The 26,062-nt window shown below is 35.0% G+C and overlaps 2 protein-coding genes and 1 non-coding gene across 4 annotated transcripts; 2 read left to right on the forward strand and 1 right to left on the reverse strand.

Moving 5' to 3' along the window:
* Positions 1 to 14,607: 14,607 nt before the first annotated feature.
* On the forward strand, positions 14,608 to 18,552 carry LOC106437938 (probable methyltransferase PMT5). Of its 2 annotated transcripts, none has more exons than XM_048768558.1 (9): positions 14,608 to 14,749; positions 15,019 to 15,760; positions 15,839 to 15,974; positions 16,467 to 16,707; positions 16,786 to 17,011; positions 17,246 to 17,403; positions 17,476 to 17,779; positions 17,856 to 17,988; positions 18,061 to 18,552. In XM_048768558.1, the coding sequence occupies exons 2-9, from the start codon at positions 15,267 to 15,269 to the stop codon at positions 18,208 to 18,210; spliced, it is 1,842 nt and encodes a 613-aa protein (XP_048624515.1). In that variant the 5' UTR covers positions 14,608 to 14,749; positions 15,019 to 15,266; the 3' UTR covers positions 18,211 to 18,552. The 2 variants fall into 2 exon arrangements, with proteins under 2 accessions (XP_048624515.1, XP_048624516.1); XM_048768559.1 differs by having other exon boundaries at positions 14,629 to 14,749; positions 15,023 to 15,760.
* Positions 18,553 to 19,427: 875 nt separating this feature from the next.
* Positions 19,428 to 19,500, reverse strand: TRNAA-UGC. The gene has a single exon. It is a non-coding gene; the product is annotated as a tRNA-Ala (tRNA).
* Positions 19,501 to 23,338: 3,838 nt separating this feature from the next.
* On the forward strand, positions 23,339 to 24,371 carry LOC106441844. Its single transcript, XM_048767787.1, has 2 exons — positions 23,339 to 23,592; positions 23,897 to 24,371. The coding sequence occupies exons 1-2, from the start codon at positions 23,339 to 23,341 to the stop codon at positions 24,369 to 24,371; spliced, it is 729 nt and encodes a 242-aa protein (XP_048623744.1).
* Positions 24,372 to 26,062: the final 1,691 nt, after the last annotated feature.

The following is a 26,062-nucleotide window of genomic DNA, read 5'->3' on the forward strand; positions in this document are numbered from 1 at the left end:
CCTTAAACTCAAACCCTAGATCCTAAACCCAAACCTAGACTCTAAACCCAAATCTTAAACCCTAAAGAAACAACATCAACATTAACCCAAACCTTTAGGATATAAGATTTGAGTTCAGGGTTTACGATTTGAATTTAGGGTGTAGGGATTAGGTTTGGATATATGGTTTGAGTTTAGAGTCTATGAATTGAGTTTAGAGTCTATGAATTGAGTTTAGGATATAGGGTTTGGGTTTAGGGTTTACGGTTTGGGTTTAGGGTTTAGGATTTGGGTTTAGGATTTGGGTTTAGGATATAGGGTTTGGGTTTAGGGTTTAGGATTTGGGTTTAGGATATAGGGTTTGGGTTTAGGGTTTAAGATTTGGATTTAGGGTTTAGGGTATAGATTTAAAGTTTAGGGTTTAGTTTGTGGCGTTAGCATCATTAAAATTGGCGTTATTATTTTTTTTCAATTATTTCATATTTTTTTAAATAAAATTAATCTATTTTATTATTAATATATGTGGTATTTTGATTGGTAACAAGAAGAGAGGTGAATTTAAAATTGGCGTTAGCATCATTAAGTCTTGTTCTCTATGTTCATTTCCTATTCGTTCATCTTGTTTCCAGAATGGTTACTAGTCGGATCCTAATCTGGAAGGTGTTGTGAAGAGGTGAACAAAAACGAAGATGAAACGGTGTATATTATATATGGAGTATCATTTATGTAATGTATGGATAGGAGCAGGACCGGGCCTGAGTAGAGGCAGGTGAAGCATGTGCTTCAAGGGTGGACTTAGGGCTGGGCAAAAAACCCGGATCCGAAGAACCGAACCGAACCCGATCCGAAAAAGTAATACCAAACCCGAACTGAAATTGATTAAATATCCGAACGGGTTCAAAATTTTGGTATCTAAAGAACCGAAACCGAACCCGACCAGAACCGAAGTATCTCGGGTACCCGAATGTAACCGAAATAGATTTATATACCTAAATATATTACTTATTTTTAAATTTAATATATATTAAAAACATCCAAAATATATAAGATACTTTATAGTTGTCTAAAATACTTAAAAATATACATAAATAGTCAAAAGTAAATGTCTAAAATAGCTAAAATATATTCAAAACACCAAAATGCTTGAAATATCTATTGATTTTCAATCCGAATATTTAAATCAAACCAATTTATATGTTAATTTTAGGTATTTTGACGTATATTATACAAATTTATATGTAATATATTATTTTGATTTATTGATTTTGTGAAATTTTAAGCATATAATGAATATTAAAATTTTAAAAATAATTTAAATGGGTTATCCGAACCCGAACCGAACCCGCAAAGATCCGAACCGAATCCGAACCGAAATTTAGAAATACCCGAATGGGACTGAAATCTTTAAACCTGAAAACCCGAAAACCCGAAACCCGATTAGATCCGAACCGAACCCGAATGGGTACCCGAACGCCCACCCCTAGGTGGACTATAGTTATTTATTTTGAGGGCCAAAAAATTAGAAGATAGTCTTTGGACTAGCGGTAATGATGCATTATATTATCTAAAGTGGGCCGGGTTCGAACACATTTGCCACATTTTAGCATCTTCATTTTTTTAAAAAAGTAATGGGCCAAAAATATTATTTTGCTTCTGAGCCGGTAATTGCCAGGCCCGACCCTAGATAGGAGAAGAACAACAAGTGGTTAAATCTCAAAGGAGTGTCATGAAAACACAAATCCTTTAGTTTCTTTAAAATATCCATTGAAACTATGGAGTTATGTGTTCTCAGGTCACCCCTTCTAGTTTCTCTGTTCCATTACTTCATTCCCCTTTTGGATTTATATATTGCAGTGTGGTGGTGGGACATTGAAGGAGCAAGTTTGATGGTTTTGGAGTGATTTTGTTGGGTTTTCTAGTAGTAGAAAAATAAACTGAAATGAAATCATGCAATAATGGTCATTGGATTACATCTGAAATTCTATTTCATTTGGAGGGAAAGAGAGGGAATCTAGAGACGGAAATATCTCAGGCAGAAACAAACTAGTGTGATTGAGATAAATAGTTTTGGAGAACATATGCATGCCTACACATCAAAGATATGGAACATAGTCAAATCATTCTATTGTCCACCAGCTAAGTTGTTTCTGGTATGACTTTTTGATGCTGAAGATATTGATGCTGAAGATGGTGATGATTCGGAAGATGGTGATTAAACTAGACAAAAGAAAATTCAAAAACTAGTGAATGTGACAAAATCAAAATCCGAGAAAACAGTAAGATTGATAAAACCAGTCAAACAAAAAAAGACCAATGAACCCAATAAAACTGATGAATTCAATTGATGAAACAAACATGGATAACAAAATGTATATGAGTTTGATGATTTCAAAAGTCTTGATGATTCTTACAATCTCAAAATTTCCAATACTTTTAATGATCTTGACTATTTTAATGATCAACAACCAGACTATATCAAATCAACAAAATTGATGAAACCTATGAATTGATGAACTTGGAGAAAAAAAACAGATAAAATTTGAACACGACATGGACAATTAAAGTTTTGGTTCAAGTGGAACATTGTACAAAATTTGTATACTTTCATTTTACGGAGACTATTGAAATATTGTATTATTTTGAATATTTTGTCAATCAGTAATAACTGAAATATGATTTGCACACTTGAGTAGGATATTTTATCTTTAGAAAATAAATATATCATTTATGTTTTTAATTTTTCTTTATAAGTTTTCTTATGTAAAATACACATATATAAACAATCTACTCTTTCAAGAATCTCAACAAAAACTATGGTTGCAATTGGTGCTCAAACTTTCAAGGCTTTAGAAGGCTTGAGAGTTTTAACAGTTTTTCTTTTCTCCAACTAAGATTTTTTGTAACATTGACCCCCTCCAAAATGTTCAGTCAATATTTAGTTACCTCTTTTATTTCCTTTATATTTTGCTAAAGCCTTGTAAATATGAATTTGAAAACAAAACGTATTTTTCTTTCGTAAAAATATTTTTTTTCTTTGATTATCACTATAATATTAATATAAATATATATCAATTACATTATAAAAAACCTTTTAATGAATTAATAATCTACTTTTTCTTGTTATTTAATATCGATATTGCCTACCGCCTTTCAAAATTTTATTATTAATATCTAAAATAATAATTCTTAAAAAGTTATCATATTAAAAATTTGATAAATCTATAACCTAATGCATACATAAAGTATAATTAAAAGTACCATTAAAACAAAAAAAAAATAATGAAATTAATATAATTTTTATTTTTAATAACAACTGTTCAGATATAAATTAGTAGACATTAACTATTCTTTTGTTTTTAAAGGATTTCTTCACATGTGAATACCATTCTTTGATTTTTTTTAATCTTTTCTATACCAATGCAACAAATTTTTCACAGGTTTTCTCGGAATCTAATTCCCCCAAATCTCTTAGACAAAGAAGCCTCGAAAGTGAAATCACCGTCGTTCATCAGGGTAATTTTATATTTTTATTCAATCAATAATTTTTTTTAGTTTGATTCAGAATTTGAATTAGCAAGAAACAATGAAAAACTCGTATGTTCTCACCTCAGAGGATATACATATATTCCCCCGGTCACCCTTTTCATCAGGGCATCAGCATTGAAGGGTCTTAGCAAAAGTTCACACAGTTTTCGACAAAAACAAATATTAAAATATTTCAATAGTGTTGAATCCGCGTCGTGCGAAGTCGCTGGGAAAACCCCGTATTGTTACTGTTCTGCGGGCCCCACACCACGTGGCAGCCCGCAATTAAACGAATATTAAATTTTTTTTTAAATGAAACGAAAAACAAAATTAAAATAATAATAATAGGAGCATTGGGAATCGAGAAGTGAGGTTCACCAATGCTGATGGTCTCAGAGGTTTACATGGGGTACTCTCTCTCTCTCTATCTCTCTCTCTCTCTCTCTCTCTCGCAACAATTTAAATAAAATGTTCTTTTCCAGGGAATCTTGAATCACTTTCATGGCAAAACAAAAAAAGCACTGAATAACCGCATTTCTGATCTTTTCAAAACATACTTTGTTGGTGGTTGCATAAAGCTTGTTCTCCTTGGAAATGGTAATTATTTATTCTACGTTTCACACTTGATTAATTCATATTAAAATTGTATTACTTCCAGTTCTTACAAATGCAGAGTCTTTCCAAGTTTGGAAGGTTTGGTTACGAAATATTTTGCTGACATTAAAGAAGGACCTGATTCCTTCTTTAAAATTACTCCAACGATACCTTGGAAGCCTAAAACTCTCGTTTCTTCAAGATCGGTTGAAGGTTCTAACATGTCTGGGCTAACATGGATGATCCACTCCCAGTCTAATCCATCTTGTTCAGACGTGGTTGAGAAGTTTCTTTTGGTCATTAAATCATAGTAAGTAAAGTCTTCTTGCCTCGTTTTTTTTGTATACTAATTTACAGTAAATAACTGTTTTAACATTTATTTTCAGAATCTCCCGGCTCTTCGTATTGTAAATTCAAAAATGAGCTATGGATCATTTCTTTAGAAGCATCTTGTGGTGTTGATAGCATCGAGGATGAGAATGATGATGGCTACGATTATGGCTGTACCGCATCAGGATGCTTCTTCACACTTTCTATTCATTTTTAATAACAATTGTTCATATATAAAATAACAGACATTAACTCGATAGCCTTTAGTACCATTCACGGTTTTTATAGTCTGAATCTCTACGACCAAAGATCTAAAGCTTAAACCAACAGTCGTTACCAGTCCGAGCCTTAATCTAATTATCTTGTCCTTTAGTTTATATAGTTATGGTTGCATATCAGTTGTTCATGATAATTCTTGTTTTGTAAAAAAAAAAATTTACTGTATTTTGTTTTTTTAATAACACATAGGAAAAATGATTGCCTTGCATTTTTGTGTGTTGTGTTGTTCTCCTTTTTCTTCTTGTTTTATATTTATAGTATAATAACTTCCATAACAAGAAAATAATAATAATATACTTGTAAGAGTGATGACATGACTTTTGTGTTTCCATTTTTTTCCTGACCTAGAAGTTCACGAATTGAAATTGAATGATGTAAACAATATGTTCTGCATGTTGACAACAAATTCAAATCATGAATTATGAGTGCCAAAAGATACATTTTCTCTTTTTACTTAATTGTTTGCTCACTTTTTTTCTCCTTAAAATTTCTCCATTGCAGCTGAAAGGTCTTTTTCCAGTTCTCTTTTTTTTTTTATAGCTGTTGTTACTTGAGCTTTTGGTGTCTGTATTTTCTACAGATTTTGCGTCATGAGCTTTTGATAGGCTTCTTGGGGAATATTTCGGCAGAACTACAATATACATTTTTAAATCTCTCTTGTTGATGGGTTAAATGTTGCTATGTCTAACTAAAATCTTGATGTGAAAGTGATTGACAACCAAACTCAAAGAATTCACCAGAAAAAAAAAACTAATGCATATGTTATTGGGGTTTTTCTTACATTGACTGTATTATTAAGTCATTGTTAAATATGTGTTATTTACACTCTGAATTTGGCATCATGCTTTGTGTTTGCATTTAGAATATTGACCTATTGTTTTGCAAAAACAACTTTTCAATTAATTACATATGCATGATGGTGTTAAATTCAGACAAACCAAATGGACCAACAGTGGTATGAATTAAAGGTTTATACCATATAGACATGCAACCTTTATGGAAAATATAATAATATGCTTGTTTTGGCATGTTATATAATAATTTAACTAGATGATAATATGCGCGCATGTGTGGGTGATTTCTTATAATAATGTTTGTTTATGAAATGATTTTAATATTTTGCAACACGATAATTTTTATCGATTATGAAATGATGAATACAAATATTGATCTCTTAAATATATCATCGTTGTTGAATAGTTAACATATTACATCTCATTTTAGTTATTTTTAAGACTTCATATGCACAAAAAGAAATTAAATTTTACGGCTGACACAAATCACCAAAATCAAATAGGCAACATCGATTGTATAATGACGAAAGGGGATTAGGTTTTCTGCTCTCGATTTGTTTACTATTGACTCCATATAAGTGATTTCATTTTCTACATCTATAGAATTGTGCTTTCATTCTCGTCTTTGTTTAATTGATATGAGTTAAGTTTTTTTTTTTAACTTCTTTTATGAATTCAGTGAATCACATAAGTGTCAATTAGAAAAAAATGAACATTTGTAAAAATTAGTTTCACTCCTTATACATATCTGAGAATTAAAATTTTGAAAAAAAATCACCGGCAAACTATATTAACAGGTTAGTGTTCAAATCTAATATATCAAGTTGTTATAAAATATAAGTGCAGACTCAAAATATAAATGTTTGTCTAGTATATGTTCACCAGCTCGGTCTAAAAATCATCTAATTAGAACAACAAAACAAATTACGTATTTCACCAGTTCGAGCAATATCTGAATCCGAACCCGGATGGATATCCGAAGATAACCAAACATAAGTATACTTAACTCTATATTTCTAGTTTATTTCTCTCATTTTATTCAAAATATTTATATTAATGATTCTTATTGCTCAAAAGTATATAATATACATATAATTATGGACAAAATCATTTGCACTCACTTAAAATACATATCAAGTTCTTGTTTCTTGCATTAACAAAAGTTGCATCTAAAATTTCAAAACAACAACTAAATTAGTGTCTTTCTATTTTTAAAGTTTTATCTCCAAACCTATGAATAGTTTAATCTTTTAAAAATTAAAAAAACAGTTAAGTTAAAATATATTTTAAATATAAAAAACTTAAACAATGGATAATTTATTTATTTTTTCTTCAAAATTTAAATATCCGAACCCGACCCAAACTATCCGAACCCGAACATAAAATGCCCGAACCCGACTCGAAGTGTAGAAATACCTGAACGGGTTCTATACCTTTATACTGAAATATCCGATACAAAACTGAACGTGTATCCGAACGCCCACCCCTATGATATATGATCATTTGTATCTTGCTTGAACAAAAAAAAAAATTAAACCATTGATCACAAAAATTTTAATGTGAGACTTTTACCATTTTTAGTAATTTATAGTCGTTTTTAAAAATTCAAAATATACCATATAAGAAAAAATCTAATTGTTTTTATTATATGCTTAAGGTGATTGTTTAATTTCTTTTAATAGTATAAAATTAAAAAAAAGAGAGATGTTAGAATTTTTTTAAATCAAATATGTATTATTCATAATCATTAATTGTCATATATATATTAATCATATTAGGTAATTTTGTATTTTTTATTTAAGGAAATAAAAAATATTCTTTTGTACACTATTAATTAATTTGATAGTTAGTTTAATAAAAAACATAGTATATGTTTATATGTACCAACTTATTTTTCTAACAATTCTAATAATCATTCTCGTGATGACACGTGTCTACCAAAACATATTGTAGTGCTACAGGATTAATATATAGGAGATTTTTAAAAAAACTATGTGTAAGCCCCTAATTGAACTATATCATTACTCCTTTGTAATGTAATTCTGCTTATTAACTCAAAACATAAACAAAAACCTCTAACCTAACATGTATTAAGAAGTGTTTAAAAAAACAATTTATATCCAAAACTTATTGAAACATACCAACTTTTACAATTCATCTAGAGCTGATTTTGTTTAAAAAAAAAACACCTAGAGCTGATTTAAAGATGCAAAAAGTTTTCTTGACATATTTACTATATTATTAATTTCGCGTACAAAATAACGCAAATTAAAATTAGTTAACAGAGTGTTCAAACGCAATCATCACAATTTGTTCATGTAAATAATGTATTGTCAAATACGATTTTCATCCTTATTGTTGGAAAAAAACTCAAAACGTATAAAAACTTTAACCTAACACGTATAAAAAGAGTTAAAATAAAAGAGTTAAGAACATTTCAAAGCGGGAGAATCGCCAAGTGTGACTCAAAACTTGGAGTCAAACCCAAAACAATACCCCAACTTGGGTCAAAGGCAAAAGTAACCTAAAAGGCTATTGAAATTACAACTATCCCCTTGTGACCAAACAAAAAAACGGAATTCTTTTTACGTTTCTACCCCTCGCAAGTCGTCTGTTTAGACGACTTGAAAATAAGTCGTCCAGACGACTTAACTTAAAGTCGTCTGGACAGTTAGTCTTAAACATAATTTAAAAATTTTGTAAAAAATATTTTGATAAGTGAAAAATGGGAATTATGTAATTAACATATGTCTTAGGAGGTATAAATTAAGATATAACAAATTTCAATTGTTTTCAGCATAGATGAGTGAAAGTAGTGAGTCATGATATTCTTAAGTTTATGTTTCATCAACATATGTTGTAGTATTGTATGTGTTCTTAGGGTTAGATTTTGGAAAGCATTAAAACCGTTTTTGAAAATTTTTAAAATTACTTATGCGTGTTCATTTCTGTGTATAGTAAACACTATTTAAGTATAATTAGATTTTATAACGTGGTTAGTTAGTTAATCTAGTCATTTTAGTTTAGGGGTTCATTTTAGGGTCTAGGACGACTTAATATTTTATCGTCTGAAAACAGACGACTAAATATTAAGTCGTCTGTTGTACATTATCAGCCAGAATAAGTCGTCTAAACCGGACCAAACCTTAAAGTTTACCAATGTAATTTTAAAGCTAACCGGATTATTTACCCAATATATAAGGTGATTTTTTTTTTTTTTCATTTTTCGCGATATTCAGAAACCCTAACAGTTCTCTCTCAAAGGCGATTTCGAATTCCCACGATTTCCGAACAAACCATCGTTCTCAACATCGGCTATCTATCTCACTTCATTCTCACCGTTGTCGCCGCAGCTTCTTCTAACCCTAGCGCCGCCGATTCCTCTAAACCCTAGCGCCGCCGATTCCTCTAAACCCTAGCGCCGCCGCTTCCACTATTTCCGAACAAACCGTCGCCCTCGCCACCGTGGTCACCAACGTTCTAAACACTAGCGCCGCCGCTTCTTCTAAACCCTAGCGCCGCCGCTTCTTCTCTGTAAACCTTAGCGCCGTTTCTCTGTAAACCCTAACGCCGCTAAGTCATCAATCTCGAGGAAAAGATGAACATAAAACGTTGTCTCTATCAATTTACTCATTCTCACCGTTTCACGTTTATTTTTTCAGATCTATAACCGCAATGACGAGTACTCCAACTCCTTCTGCGACTGGAAGACTTGTAAGTAATTTAAGTCGTCTGGAAAGTCTTCCAACTGGACGACTTAGTAGATGACTTAAATATAAGTCGTCCATTTGGAAGACTTTCCAGACGACTTAATTATAAGTCGTCTACTAAGTCGTCTGGACTTATATTGTTGTCTTTGATTATTTTGCAGACAAAAAGGATGGATATTCCAGAACTCCCCCGTAGGTTATACACATCAGGGGAAGAACCAGAAGCCCACAATAGCATTTCGTATCATACGGATAACAGCAAGTTGCATACTGCTCTTAGGAAAGCTCTTACTGATGACGAATTTGAAGAGCTCAAGGAGTCGAGTTTGGGAGTTTTCATCAAGTTCAAGGAGCAGGGATTTGGTTGGGCTTCAAGGCTGGTTCACTACATGCTCAGTTTCAAGCTGGACATTAAGAAGAAGTATGAGATGTGGTCTCTCGTTGGTCCAGAACCTTTGAGGTTTTCACTGTTAGAGTTTGAAAACCTCACTGGTCTAAACTGCGAGTACATCGAGGACCTTGAGACACCAAAATGTGACGTTACCCCAGAGATGGTTTCTTTCTGGGGGATGCTGGGAGTTCATCTGGAAGCTGGGCCAACTACTGATCAGATAATAGCAGCACTGCAGAGATGCGGGGATTGGTCCAGGGAAGATCGCAAGCGGCTCGCGTACCTCTCCATCTTCACTGGATTCATTGAAGGGAGAAAGTTTTCAACCACTACACGATCTACTCTGGCAAGGCTAGTGATGGATTTAGAACGGTTTGAGAATTATCCATGGGAGAGAGTCGCATTTAAGGTGCTGATGGACTCTTTGTGGAACAAAGAAATTGCTGGCTGTTACACCGTGGATGGGTTTATACAAGTTCTTCAGCTCTGGACGTACACAGCTATGCCGGAATTGGGTGCTAGTATTGGTGGTCCCAGAGCAGACAGTCCGTCTCCACCGATACTTCTAACTTGTTATATTTAATATGCAGCATATAGATGCTTGGATTAATGTGCTAAGGCAGAGGTATCAGGAGAACCCACAAGCTTTCAGGAGCGAGCGAATGTGCTTCCTGGATCACAACTTTTCCCAGTCTTGGAGAGAGCAGTATCACCTCTTCAAAACATCGGAACCTGATCACAAAGGTTTAGGAAGAGTTCTACCTGGTGGGGCGTCGTATTTTTATGACGGATCAATACCTTCATTTTGCCAATCAAACAAGAAGTGGGGGGAGGACATTGATGATATCTATGCGCCAGTGAACTTGGACGACAAGCATTGGGTTGCTATTTGGATATCGATCCCTAAGAGGCACATAGTCGTCTGGGACAGCATACCTTCATCTAGTGTACCAGACGCATGGGATGCGATAATGGAGCCTTTTCTCCAGATGGTCCCTTATCTGCTTGTTGAGTGCGCAGCCACCGACGAAATACGGGTCAAATACGGGTTGGAGCCATACACATATGAGAGACCGCTGAAAGGTGTACCCACGGCCAACAATGGTGATTGTGGCGTGTACACTGTAAAGTACATTGAATGTCATGCTCTCGGTGTCTCCTTTGACCCTAAAGACTTTGCTAGGTGCAACGCAAAGAAAATGAGGGATAATATGGCGGTGGATATATGGAAGGAGCTTGTTGATCAGCATCTAAAAGAAAATGTGGATGGTGATAGGTTCGTGGGCTTGTATGATTAGATTAGTGTTTGTATTTGAACTTGTCTTTGTATTTGAATATATAAGTTGAACTTGTAAATATATAAGTTGTAAATATATAAGTTGTCTGGAAGATTAGTGTTTGTATTTGAACTTGTAAATATATAAGTTGTCTGGAAGAAATAAGTCGTCTGGAAGGTTTTCCAACTGGACGACTTACAAATAAGTCGTCTAGAAGGTTTGGACGACTTACAAATAAGTCGTCCTCGGGTTGCCCAAGGAAACACCTTATCACACGCACTTTTAATGGCCTTGTGCCGGTCGGAGACTATCACCAGAGGCTTGTCATGAGATATACAACTAGCCAATTTTGTGAAAAACCATTCCCAAGAAGGTATATCTTCCTCATCCACGATCCCAAAAGCCAATGGGAATATCTGAAAATTGCCATCTTGTGCGGCTGCAACTAACATAGTTCCTCCATACTTTCCACTTAGGTGAGTTCCATCCACCACAATGACCCTTCTCTGATACTTAAAACCTTTGATAGAAGCTCCAAAAGAGAGAAATAGATACTTAAATCTTTTCATAGAATCAAGTTCTATCGCCGTGATAGAATCAGGATTTGCAATGGAGATTTGCTCGAGATATGATGCCAGACGCGAATACCCTTCTTCTGCTGATCCTCTCACCAATCTTTGTGCATATAACAGTGCTCTGTATGAAGTGGTGTAATCAAGCGCCATGCCAAACATGTTCCTCATTGCATCAGTGATATGCTGCGGAGTTATCCCATCAATGATTCCAACACGATCAATGAAAAGACTACCTACATACTTCGGAGTACAGTGTCTCCGCTGAGCGATTCGGTCTCCCGCTGAGCATAAATGTTTTTCCACATACTTTGTTACCCAAAACGTGTTTGTCCCATGTTTGACACTCGCTCTGACCTTCCATCCACAATAGCTAACCGGACATGTTGCCACAACGAGAGTTTTCGTTGATTTGTATAATTTGAAAGAAAACTTATCCCTCACTGCTGCCAACCGCAGCTCTGAAAGCAGAGCACCCTTGCTAACAAAACTCTGGTTGACATAGATACTGGTACCATTCGATTTTCCTCCTTCAATAGCATTTGTCTTAGCATATGTCTTTTGGATTTCTTCAAAACAAATATTATCATCATCTTCCTCGTCCTCATCTGGAACCTTTCCATAAAGACTGTAATCCCCACCATTCTGATCCGTTTCACCAACAATAGAATTATCAGCATCCTCCTCCCCATTTTCCTCCTCCTCATCTTCTTCCCATTCACCAGCTTCATCATTATCACCAACATCTTCTTCCCATTCACCAGCTTCATCATTATCACCAACATCTTTTTCCCATTCACCAGCTTCATCAATATCCCTTTTCTCTGAAACCGTTTCGACCTTGCTGCGGCTTGATACACAAAGACATACTCTATGGGTTTTGAGTATCTCCAGCAAGTTTCGAACTTGTCTATCACTTGTAACATGAATGGGAAGACTGCCTGGAGCCATCATCATTTCTGCTGGTAATGAGTAGCTAATCTCCACACTCACTGTTCTCATGTCCAGGTTATAATCTTCTTGAGCCATTGCAACAAGTTCAGAATGTGTTGAATCTTCATTCAATAAAAACAATCTTCCTCCTTTGAGATCATCAACCACAAAATCCCAACGAAAATCTCTCAACAACCATTCTCCATACACTGCATGTAACTGAAAAATCATCTGCAAATATTCAAAATAAAACACATTAGTAAACATAGAGAAAAGGGAAATGAAGAAGTTCAATAAACATTGCCGCAGACGACTTAGCATTAAGTCGTCCAGAAGACTTAAAGGTAAGTCGTCTAAAGAGGTCACTTTTGCAATTGAAAATTAAAAGGGACGACTTAATTCTAAGTCGTCCGGCTTTGTTTGTTAAAAAAAAAACTTCAGACGACTTATATATAAGTCGTCTACGAGAAACGGGCTAGTTTTGCATTTGACCGAATCGTGTCAGATCTTTGACTATTTCTGGACGACTTATAATTCAGTCGTCTCTGGGTAAGTTAAAATTTCAATATTTTATGAAAACTTGACGACTTACACGTAAGTCGTCCTAGGTTAGTTTTGTAATTGAAAAATAAAACTTGAAATTTAACTTTCTCCAGACGACTTAGATGAAAGTCGTCCAGCTAAACGACTTAATTTAAGGTCGTCCGGGATAAGCAAGGTTTGACCAGAAAATTGGGAAAAATTCTGGACGACTTTGCTTTCCCCGGACGACTTTAAATTAAGTCTTCTGGAGGGACGACTTTATATTAAGTCGTCTGGTTAAAGTTAAATTATGAAGTTTTATTTTTCAATTACAAAACTAACCTAGGACGACTTACACGTAAGTCGTCAAGTTTTCATAAAATATTGAAATTTTAACTTTCCCAGAGACGACTGAATTATAAGTCGTCCAGAAATAGTCAAAGATCTGACACGATTCGGTCAAATGCAAAACTAGCCCGTTTCTCGTAGACGACGTATATATAAGTCGTCTGAAGTGTTTTTTTTAACAAACAAAGCTGGACGACTTAATTTAAGTCGTCCGTTTGACCAGAAGACTCATCAGTAAGTCTTCTACATACAGATGACTTACTAGTAAGTCTTCTACGCGAACAGATCTTGAAAAAAAATTCAAATTCGTACCTTAAACTAGGTGAGATGACTTCGTTTGCACACAGGGTCTTCTCCAACCACCCAGAACCTCAAACGAAAGCAACCGTAAGTCAAAACGAAAGAAATATGGCTCTGCAACCATAGCCCATATTTTGAATCAAAAGCTTGAGTTTTTTGGATGAATATAGAGAGAAAGTGAAAGAAATGTTGTTTTTAGTTCATAACAATTGAAACAGAGAGAGTGTAAAGAGATTTACGTGCATTAAAGGGCATTAAAAGCTCTAAACAGTTCGTACAAGGTTGTTGCCACTATTCATTGCAGTGGCAGTATTGTAAATACTTGAAGAAGATGAGGTTGAGACAGTAAAGAAGCCATTTTCGAAAAAAAAAAAAAAAAATGTTAATGGCATTTTCGTAGATAAAGTGCAGGTGTGGGGTTAAAATCTCAAAAAAAAAGGAGTCAAAAGAAAAGATTAGTTTTCTGTTTGACTCCAAGTTTTGAGTCACTTTTGCAAAAAGCCCTAATCAACTATAAAAACTTTATGTTTTTTGTCAACGAACTGTGTGTTTTCGTAACTTTTTTTTTTCAACATTTTCATTAGCTTTAAAACAGAGTACAATGATCATAGCTCAGTAGCTGATCATTGTACTCTGTTTTAAAGCTAATGAAAATGTTGAAAAAAAAAAGTTACGAAAACACACAGTTCGTTGACAAAAAACATAAAGTTTTTATAGTTGATTAGCATTGCTCACCAACAACAGCAGAATATTACTAATAAATCCTTTTTTCTTGTGAATTTCATAATATAATAAGATAAAAACACCAATAGACAAAGAGACCAATTTATTAAATGCCAAGAAAAAAAGAAAAAGTGCACCATGAATTGCAATTATTCTCCTCTGCTCTGCTTTCATGACTGTTTTCTTTTCTCCAATAAAACAAGACTTTTCTAGTTTTAAAATGTTACTTAACACTATTCCAGATTTGATTAGAAACTTAATCACTTTAATTAATTAAACTTTTGTTAATCATATCATTTAACAGTACTACTTATTTATAATTTACATATTTTCAGAAAAAACCCATAACCGAACTTTATAACAGCAGCAAAAAGCTACATGTAATCGGCGGAATCTCTCACTTTATTCTCTTGTCTCTAACTTTTGCCATTGTTGGTCGAAAGCTAAATCCTTTTCAGCAAATCTATTACAGGTACGCATCTCAAAAACCCTAATTTCATTACCGTCTTTGTCGTGGGTTATTGTTCTTTTTCTTTCCTGATCTGATATCTCTCATCTCCTTCGCCATTCTCGAGATCTCATTATTAAACTTTATCCACTGAATTGTTCTGAAGCTTTCTTAACGATAACGTAAATGTTGGCCGACAAACAAAAGAAGCAAAATTGGCTTATGTTTCTCACTAACTAGTTCAAGTAATGTTTCTCTTTCTGGGATGTCTGATCTGCTAGATTTGTCTGCAGGCAGGTTGGTTTTGCTTAAGCCAAGATTCGATTGGCATTGCCTTGAGAGTTAAATCTTCAATTGGGCTTACATCAAGATCTATTACCTGAGTGCCTATTTCCTGATTTGGATCATCAGAGTGTAAAAACCTAAACTTTCTTCTTAGGATTGTGAGCCTCAAGCTTTTCCACAGATGGGCTTGATCAGGTGATGAGACTATGTACTACTTCAAGATTGGGACAGCAAGAGGAAGTATTTGGTTTCTGATATGACAAGTCCTTGGTACAAGAGTCTTTCCTCTGTTTTTGGTCTCAGAGGGTTGCTGTTCTTTATACTCGGTGTCGTGGCTCTTGTTACCATTTTAGCACCATTGACATCAAACTCATACGAAGCTTCTTCAGCGCTAGTTCCCAACGTTTATAGTAACTATAGGAGGATAAAGGAGCAAGCTGCTGTTGATTATCTTGATCTGAGGTCTCTCTCACTAGGGACTACTCTTAAAGAGTTTCCTCTGTGTGGTAAAGAAAGAGAGAGCTATGTGCCTTGTTATAACGTCACAGCGAATTTACTTGCTGGGCTTCAAGAGGGTGATGAGTTGGATCGACACTGCGAGTTTGAGAGAGATGAGGAGAGATGTGTAGTGCGTCCTCCAAAGGACTATAAAATACCACTTAGGTGGCCACTTGGTAGAGATATCATATGGAGTGGGAACGTGAAAATAACCAAAGACCAGTTGCTTTCTTCAGGAACCGTGACAACGAGGTCCTTTTCTTGCTTTTTGACACTTGACAGTTTCTTAAAATATAGTTTCTCATCTTTTTTGGTTGTTGTCATTGTTAGGTTAATGTTGCTTGAAGAGAATCAGATCACCTTTCACTCGGAAGATGGCTTGATCTCTGATGGGGTCAAAGACTACGCTCGTCAAATTGCTGAGATGATAGGCTTAGGAAGCGATACTGAGTTTGCTCAAGCTGGTGTAAGTCTTACTAGCTTTTATATAGGCGTGCGGGTTAGGTTAGTTCGTTTTTTTTTGTGTCGGTTGGTTCTCAGAATTCGGTTGGTTTGGTTCGGTTTGGCTGAATCGTCGAACTGAACCGAAAAAAGTTTGGCACGGTTTTCGGTTAGCTTGGTTTAAAAAAATTTCTATAGAACTTGGTTAAATTTTGATTTAAATTGGTAAAAAATTCAAAATTTTTTGGTTAAGTTAGGTTATTTCAGTTTTGATTTTGGTTAGTTCGGTTCGGAATTTTGGTGTAGTTTGGCTTATTTCTTTTTTAGAAAACCGAACTAACCGATTTAACAAACCGAAAACCGAAGTTAAAAAAAAAATTTGCTGAACTGAACCAAACCTCGTAAAGGAAACTGAACCCAAAACCGAACATTTCGGTTACGCAGGTTCGGTTCGGTTGCCTAATCTTATTCATTGTTTTTCAATTCCAGCTTCTGAGATTTCTTATGTTGCTTGCAGATACGGACTGTGTTAGACATCGGTTGCGGATTTGGTAGCTTTGGTGCACATCTAGTGTCTTTGAAGATGATGCCTATATGTATAGCAGAGTTTGAGGCAACTGGGAGCCAAGTCCAGTTAGCTTTAGAGAGAGGCCTTCCTGCAATGATTGGCAACTTTTTTTCAAAACAGCTTCCTTATCCAGCATTGTCTTTTGACATGGTCCACTGTGCTCATTGTGGTACTACTTGGGACATCAAAGGTAATAAATTGCATGTTCGGTTCATTGTCTTTGAAGTTGGGTGATCATGATGACGTTTTCTGTTTGTCCTTTGAGCAGATGCAATGCTACTTTTGGAAGTGGACCGTGTCCTGAAACCGGGAGGGTACTTTGTTTTGACCTCTCCAACAAACAAAGCGCAGGGAAACTTGCCAGACACGAAGAAGACGAGCATCTCAACGCGGGTGAATGAGTTGTCTAAGAAAATCTGCTGGAGTCTAACAGGGCAGCAGGATGAGACGTTTCTTTGGCAGAAAACTGTAGATTCAAGTTGCTATTCATTTCGGTAAGTATGATTGTGAAAGTGTATGTTTGGCTTTTTCTAAATGTTCAAGAAATCGCTAGGCGGTAGTTAAGCGTTTTATAGGGGATTATTGATTAGGCAAATGTCTAGACCAATTTTTTAACGGCTTAACCAATTTTTTAAAAAATCATTCTATAAAAAATCATTTCCGAATAGGAGCACTGCCTATATCGATTTTTAGAACACTGGCTAATGTTGTTTGTTTCTTGTGTATAGGTCTGAAGCTTCTATACCTCTTTGCAAAGAAGGAGATAGTGTTCCGTATTACCACCCATTGGTTCCATGTATAAGCGGAACCACAAGTAAACGCTGGATCCCTATTCAGAATAGATCTGATGTTTCATTAACTACCTCAGCTGAGCTTGAAATCCATGGAAAGTGTTTCTTCCTCTTTCTCATTCATTCTTTCCGTTTCACTTGGTACTTACAGTTTCTCAATGTTTCAGGTTTAAAACCTGAAGAGTACTTGGAAGATACACAAGTATGGAGATCAGCACTTAAGAACTACTGGTCCTTGCTTACACCTTTGATATTCTCTGACCACCCGAAGAGACCCGGTGACGAAGACCCTCTCCCTCCTTTTAACATGATACGCAATGTGCTGGACATGAATGCTCGCTTCGGGAACTTAAATTCTGCGTTACTCGACCAAGGAAAGTCCGCTTGGGTGATGAACGTTGTCCCAGTCAATGCGCGTAACACTCTTCCTATCATACTTGATCGTGGCTTTGCCGGTGTTCTACATGACTGGTGAGTGCGTATATTGTTAAAGATGCCCTTCTTTTCGAATAAGAGATTCTTGAATATGTTTTTGCTCACTGCGCAGGTGTGAACCATTCCCAACGTATCCACGAACATATGACATGCTTCATGCTAATGAACTTCTCACGCTCCTTAGCTCAGAACGGTGCAGCCTAATGGACTTGTTCTTGGAGATAGATCGGATTCTTCGCCCAGAGGTTCATATTATAAACTACCATTCTTGTTTTTTCCGAAAGAAAACTTTGACATTTGTGTGATTGGTTTAATAGGGATGGGTTGTTATAAGCGACAAGCTGGGAGTAATCGAGATGGCGCGTGCACTGGCAACACGAGTGCGGTGGGAAGCACGAGTCATTGATCTTCAAGACGGTAGCGACCAAAGACTTCTCGTCTGTCAAAAACCATTTCTCAAAAAGTAACATTAAAAATGTATATATATTCTTCTTTTCACTACACATAAACAACACTCACTAGTCACTACTACACAGTATTTTCACGGGTAAGTTCTCTGTAAAGAAGAACTTGAAGAAGCTTTTGTAATGAGTGGAAGCTGTTAGCTTTGAGTAGAAGGAAAAAAAAAAGTTAGATTCAATATTCTTTGATTCTTCTTTTTCTTGTTTAACTTTGCTCTTGAACAGAACTGTAGCTTCTATATTTTTCATTCATCCTATTTTTGTTTGATCTTTATTTTTTTTTGTAAACGAGATTGCTTCTTGTTATTTCATTTTTGAAATGTATTTTTTGAAGGTACTGAGATGATAGTAAAGTGAGTTATGTACACGAAATATATTCATAAGTCTATGAATTTGTTAAACTCCCGAGTCCCGAGGAAGATGTTTTAGGATGTGTAATTATAATGCATTGTTTGTATAAGCTCAAAATAGGGAAAATCGCATTTTAAACTCCAACATTCTCGCACTTTAAACACTGAACGTTTTTTACTAGCATTTTAAATCTTGAAAGTGACATTTTTATCGTAACAAACCTCCAATGAAGTTTACTTGTTTACCAAGTTAACGAGTTGACCTATACTGTTCATTTTGTGATAACGTGTCGGTTTTTTTTTAAAAAATAAAAAATAAAATACATAGAAAATTCGAAAAAATTCAAAAAATATGAAAATATATCATTTTAATAAATAATACCAATAGTATGATTAATTTTGAAAATTTAACAAGTTAAGTATTAATAAATCAAAAAAATTAAAAAAAATCAAAAACCAAAAACCAGAATCTAGTATCACCATTCAAGTTATTATATTATATATATTTATTGGTTTATAATTGGATTAATTTTTAAAATATTTATTTTATTTTTAATTTTGAAATGTTATTTTTTATATTTTTTTTTTGAAATTTTAGATTTTTTATTTTTTTTCGATTTTTTTCAATTTTTTTTCAATTTTATATGTATTTTATTTTTTATTTAAAAGAAAAAAAAAAGAAAAAACCGACACGTCCTCACAAAATGAACAGTATAGATCACCTAGTTGACTTGGAGGTTTGTTATGATAAAAATGTCACTTTTAAGGTTTAAAATGCTAGTCAAAAACATTCAGTGTTTAAAGTGCGAGAATGTGATATTTTCAGGGTTTAAATGCGATTTTCCCGCTCGAAATATATAAAAATGAAAAAAATGGAGATGCGGGGGATCGAACCCCGTGCCTCTCGCATGCAAAGCGAGCGCTCTACCATTTGAGCTACATCCCCAATTGATAGAACAGTCCATTATTATCTATAATGTACGTTTCTCAAAATATTGTTCAGTACTTTTTTTTCATTGTTCAGTACTTGCTTGGTTTATTTACAATATTTTACATGGAGGGAAATAATTTTAATAATTACAATTTGGAATTCTTTTACATAGCAAGCCTCACTCAATAACAAACAAATTTTTTTTTTCCTTTTTATAGTCATTTCTTTGGTCTAATATTATATGTGGTATCAATATTTAGAGTGTGTGTTAAATCATCCCTATGATTATGTTATGAAAGTCCAAATGCCTTCAGAAAACATTCTCCATAAACAACAGATTTTCACAACATAGTTTTCCAAAATTTTATATTTTTATGATTATACGTTTTTCATTAGAATTGTGTGTTTCCATTGAAGTTGCATAAGCGTCCGCTTAGTCAATAAATTCAATAAAACGATCTTTTTAAATCAATTTTTTTCTAAAAAAGTTGATTTAGGCATTCAAAAGATTAATCTAGACATCCACTTAAACATTAATCTAATGCTATAATTTGTTATCAATTTAAGGAATATCATGAATGAATGAAATTTAAAAAAATGGAACGTAGATGAATGGAATAAGGAAGTTATGGAATTAAACAAAATTGAATTTCATTCCACTGTTTCCCTTATTCATGAGCTTTTTTAATCATGAATGTTTTATAACTACATTCCATTTTTTCCAGACATTCCACAAGGAATCATTGGAATGAAATTTTTTTTTGTTCCATTCATATGGTAATTGGTTTTTGGAATCTGCAAAAATAAGTCATTCCAAGCAATTTCATTCCAAAAACTTGTAATCCAGTTGCACCTTAAACATAATCACCCGTTAGCTATATCTGCAACATTGCTTCTTCACTTAAGCAAACCGAACCATTGACCATGGCTTTGATTGGTAACACTTGCGTAATCGCGGAATAGCGGAAAATAAATTGAGTTGCTGAATAAAAGTTGTGGAATTTAAAACTTGTTGAATAAAAGTTGTGGAACAAATGTTATATGTGATTGGATAGATTTTTGCGGAACAATTATTTTAATTTATTTTTATTTTTATTACATATCATTATTGTTCATCTCATTTTGGATACATTTATACTAATAGATAAAGAAAACTATTGATGATGTGAAGCCCAAATCAAACTTGCAATCTCATTTCTAATAATTTGCATATATTGATCTAGATTTCTTTCTTCGTTTTCCGTCTCTGCTTGCATTGTCCTTTGACTCTCATTGCTTTCTTCTTGCCCACCAATATCATCTTGAGAAGCTTGATTAAAATCAATACCCGGAACCTTAGAAATCCAAATAAAATTGTGTAGTGCCATAGTGGTCTGAACCACTTTGTTTTGTATTTTCTTATGATATCTGGGATGGTCATCTAAAATTCTCAATTTCTTTTTCCACACCCCAAAAGTACGCTCTATAACGAGCGAAGTGAAGAATGTAGCCTGTAAAATGTTTCCTCCTGATTACGCGGTGGTCCACTTGTTTGAAATTGTTGGAGATGGTACCTTGGACCTCCACGATATGGGGCTAGAAATTCTTTTTTTTTTATCCGGAATCTACGAAATAATACATAATCATCCATTTTCAGCTCTCGGTCATATATTTCTAAAAATACTTGATGCATGTGATCCGACCATATATAGTTAATTGGCTACAATGTTCATACATTTTAAAAAGATAATAAGAATTATATATACATATGAATCTAAAACGTTAAAATAAAACATTTGCATGGAATAATATATATGTATTTATTGGGTAAAACATACCTCTCTGGTGTTTGACGTGTTTAAAGCACGTTGATGCGTAGGTGAAGAATCCATAGCACATGCAAATTCCTTAGAAACTATTTTATGTGTGTTTTTAATTGTGTTTTCACTTGAAGATACATATCCAATTTATAAACTCTACATTAACTATCTAACGAAACAAATCAGAAAGTTTTAAATACTGCATTTAGTGATTGATGGTGGTTGAAGCAACAAATGACTATGAGTTAATTAATTTTTTATATGTGAATTAATTTCTGGTAAATATTGGTAGTTGTATACAATAATGTTTTACTTAAAAAAGAAGAGGTAAAGAAGATAATTAATTTTCAATTCTTTTTGCAAATAAATGAGAAAAACACACTTACTCACTTAATGAAAGTTTGTTCGAAAGAATTTAAGCAAAAATTCAACATATGTGGAATTGTTATAAATCACTGATGAATGTTCATAACCGGCCCGGTTCATAACCGGCCCAAACCCTAGAAGAAAAAGATATAGCCGAAACCCTAGAGAGAGGAGAGAGAGGTGACCGCATGCTTTAGAGGAGAGAGAGATGCGGCCACAAGCTTTAGAGAAAAGGAAACCCTATTTCCTTTTTCTTTGTATATGTAATCTTTCCATTTATGTATTTAGTAGTTATCCTAAATCTAGCTAGTTGGATTAAGATTTGTATTCTTTCTTTTTATCTCTATCTAATAAACCTTATATAAGGGATGTCTTATTCATTAATGAAAGATATAGAATTCCCCATTTCTTTTACAACACATTATCAGCACGACTGTCCTCTGCAACCTGAGCCTAAATCGCCAACCCCTTAAACCTAACCTAGCCGGCAACTTACCTAAGAACCCTAATCTGTTCTTGCTTGTGTTCCGGCTTGCAACTATCCGATCAGCTTAAACCCTAAAGCGTTCCTGATCCTAGACGTCCTCAGTTTCCTGTTCACAACAGAGCCAGCCCACGTTCCTGATCAGACAGCTCGCAATACCGATTAGACGCTCGCGACACGATAACAAGTGTCCAGCTCGCGTTCCCGATAAAACGTGTCCCGCGTCTCAGCTCAGCCAGTACGCGTCCGACGTTCCCAGCTAGCTCGCGCTCCCGAAGGACCAGCTTGCAATCCGACGATCGACGCCCCCAGCTCGAAGACGCGTGAAGCAGACGAACGTCCCCGGAAGCAGTTGGCGCGCGTTCTTCATCCCAGCTGTTCACGATCCGAAAGCAACCAGCTCGTGTCCAGCTCGTGTTTATTCTCATTCCAGCTCGAGGTTCATCCGTTCCCTTTGGTGGTCCGGTTCAACCCTACAAACAAAGGTATACCGAATAATCTGAGAACATAATGATCAAACCCTAAAACCCTAATCCATTATTATGGAAATCCGATGTTATTGATGAAACCCTAAAATTGGTATAACCTAAAACTGATCATCTCATAATCACTAGATTGAAATCGATTCCCTAGAACATGAATGATTGTTTTATTGATTGTTTCTGATCTGAATTATGAAACCCTAAATTTTGGAATCGAAACCCTAAAACCTTGAAGCTTGAATTCGATTTTGATTGTTCTTGTTTTGAGTGAATGATTGATGATTTGAGGTTTTAGGATTAATAGATTGATTGATAGATCTAATCTCGAATTTGAAATCATAAAGGCCTTGAAACCTTGATCTCATATTGCTAAAATCAAATTCTAGTATTGCTTAAATCAAAACCCTAATTTTCATAATAAGAAACCGATTGATTAGGGTTGTTTGCATAAACATATAAAACTGAATATGAATTGCATTCGTCTTGTTTTAAAATATCGACCAGCATGACATATAGATCGTATAAACTTGAATAGTTTGCATCATAGAATTGTATGGCTATGCGGCCTAATATAGAATCTATGATTGATCGCACCATGGTAATTTTAGATTGTTTGAAAACATGATTGTATAAGACTTGCTTGTGCCCGAGATTATTGATTGTCTTGCGGCCACATGATCACATTGTGAAACCCTAAATTTCGAAATGATAATGTGATTCAGATGTCGAAAATCTCAAACCTAGACTATGTTGCCCTTAATCTCTCTGGAGACAACTATTTGCAATGGGCACTTGACACAAAGATTAACTTTAGGTCAAAGGAACTCGGTGATGCTATCATCGAGGGCAACAATGAGACTGATAAGAATCGGTACAGGGCTATAAGTATTATACGCCACCATCTCATTGAGGGTCTAAAAGATCAGTACCTCATCATGGAGAATCCACTAGACCTTTGGACCGCTTTACAGCGACGGTATGATCACCAGAAAACGGCGCTATTACCAAAGGCTAAACATGAGTGGAAAAATCTCAGATTCATGGACTATAAGTCTGTGGATGAATACAATTCAATATTGTTTAAGATAGTCTCAATGATGAGACTTTGTGGTGAGGAAGTAACCGAGAAAGAGTTGCTTGATAAAACATTCTCCACGTTCCATTCGACGATCGTGTTGCTGCAACAACAACATAGAGAGAGAGACTTTACCTCATACACTGATCTGATCTCGTGCCTACTCCTGGCCGAGACTAATAATGAACTCCTGATGAAAAAACAGTGAGATGAGACCCATCGGAACAACATCATTACCAGAAGCCAATGAGGCTGAAAAGAAAGATCCCAAAGAGTGCAACCACGTCCATGATGATAAGAGATCACACGGCAAAGGCCGTAGTAGATACAAAGGACATGGCCGTGACAACTACTCATATGGCCGGCAAGGAAACCACAATAACCGTGGTCGTGGTTCCAGCTATGGCCGTGGCCGAGGCAGTTATGGAAGTGGTCAAGGCGGCATATCCAAACCGTCTAACTCGACCAAATTAGCTTGTCACAGATGCGGGATGAGTAACCATTGGGCCAAGAATTGTGGAACCCCTAAACATCTATGTGAGCTCTATCAAGAGAGCCTTAAGAACAAGAACCCGGAAGCCCATATGGTTCATGATACCGGGTATGATGCTGATGATGATTCCGACCTTGAAAAGGACGACCTCTTGGATTTTGAGACTTCTGATTGTCTCAAAGACTAAAATCGACATCTTGTCTTATTGTTTTATGAAATACTTTGAGTTCATTGCTATTATATCTTGCATGATTTTGCTTGATAATGTGAATGATTTTATTGATAAATAAATTTCCTAAAGGGCATTATAGTACGGGTATAGTAGCCTAGTAAGAAATCTATGGCCAAGGCATTGCCTAAAGGGAATTATATACACCCAAGAATGTATGACCCATTGAGTTATAATAAAATGGTTTCCAAATAGAAACAATGGGCAAAAGGAAACAAGTTCCTTCAGATTTAAGAAAGAAAGAAAACGCCTAAGACCCTTTTAAGAATGTGGTCAAGATTATACCTATGTAATCTACTGATCAAAACTATGCTACAGATCAGTAAGAGGCAAGAGCCGTGGTGATCATACTGATATATCCCACGAAATTATATACTTTTATGGCACGACTGGATTAGCCATCCTAGTCTAAAACTTGATGCAAAGATTGTTATTGAAAGGCACACAGAGTTATCCCATAAAGATCTCACGTTGTGTAACATGTACACAAGGGAAACTCATTAGGCTTGATTGTCCTAAGCATCACGAAATTATAGTATGTTCATGAGGGGGAGAGAGGATAAAACCCTAAATCCATGACCACACTACAAATTCGTGTACCATAGTCTATGACCATGCTATAAACGGCTTGGCCGTGCAGGCCATTACCTATAAGGTTCAGACATCCATCCTAAAGCTTAGGGACATCATGAATTTACATGTACATAAGGATAATATGCATCAGGCCATAAAAGTGAGCATAGATATTCCCATCTCAGATTGAATACGTGTCATAAACCAGACATACACCATCTTAAGAGACTTTGAATAAACCACCACAAACATATGTGCCGTCTAAGATGGAACCTCAGAAGAGGATTGAGAATATATGTTGGATAAGAATATGTCTTTCTCCCACGATTTCTAAGAGACCTTGAGCCAAAACATAGGTGATCAGATTATGGCCAGGTACACGGATTGCATGACCAATGAATCCGACTATCCAACATTAGAAGGAGAAAGTTATAAGCTGGTACAAAGAAAAGAATGATAAAGAGAAATAGTATGATATCAACCATCATTGTCTTGGCAAAGATCCTCGGACTAGAGAATATGATTATAGACGTCCAAACAAAGAAAAGAAAAGATTATACAAAGCTAGCTAATCGAGATGCCAGGCACTGACCCGAAAAGAAAAGAAAAGAATGACTAAGTCATAACCAGCTTAGCACCAAACGAAATCTGATGTCCTAGAAAGAGACATAGTCAAGTTGCTACAGAGTCTATACAAGATAGACCAAAGTGTTCCATAAGATAAGGAACCTCAGAAAGAAAAGAGAAAGGTGCATAGAATACATATCCGAGGTCATAAGGGAAACCATACCAGACATTAAGAAAAGGCTACGCAGCTAAACATCTAAGGTACCAAACCATGTAGCTAGGGACGCCAAGCTACTAGGTAACAAAGGTCCTGGATAATGAAATCTCAAATCGATTAGATCATGCCTGGAACACAATGGAACCATATATAAGTGTCGACACATAAAGATATATTTGTACATAAGAGAGAAGAACTTGAACATAAAGATATAAACGAGGATCAGAACCCACAAAAGAGTACTAATAAAGATTAAAGATTAGATTGAAAAGATAAACGTGGGGTTTAAAAT

This window comes from Brassica napus, chromosome C9 (assembly GCF_020379485.1).
Source record: "Brassica napus cultivar Da-Ae chromosome C9, Da-Ae, whole genome shotgun sequence".
In the NCBI taxonomy this organism is placed as follows: Eukaryota; Viridiplantae; Streptophyta; class Magnoliopsida; order Brassicales; family Brassicaceae; genus Brassica; species Brassica napus.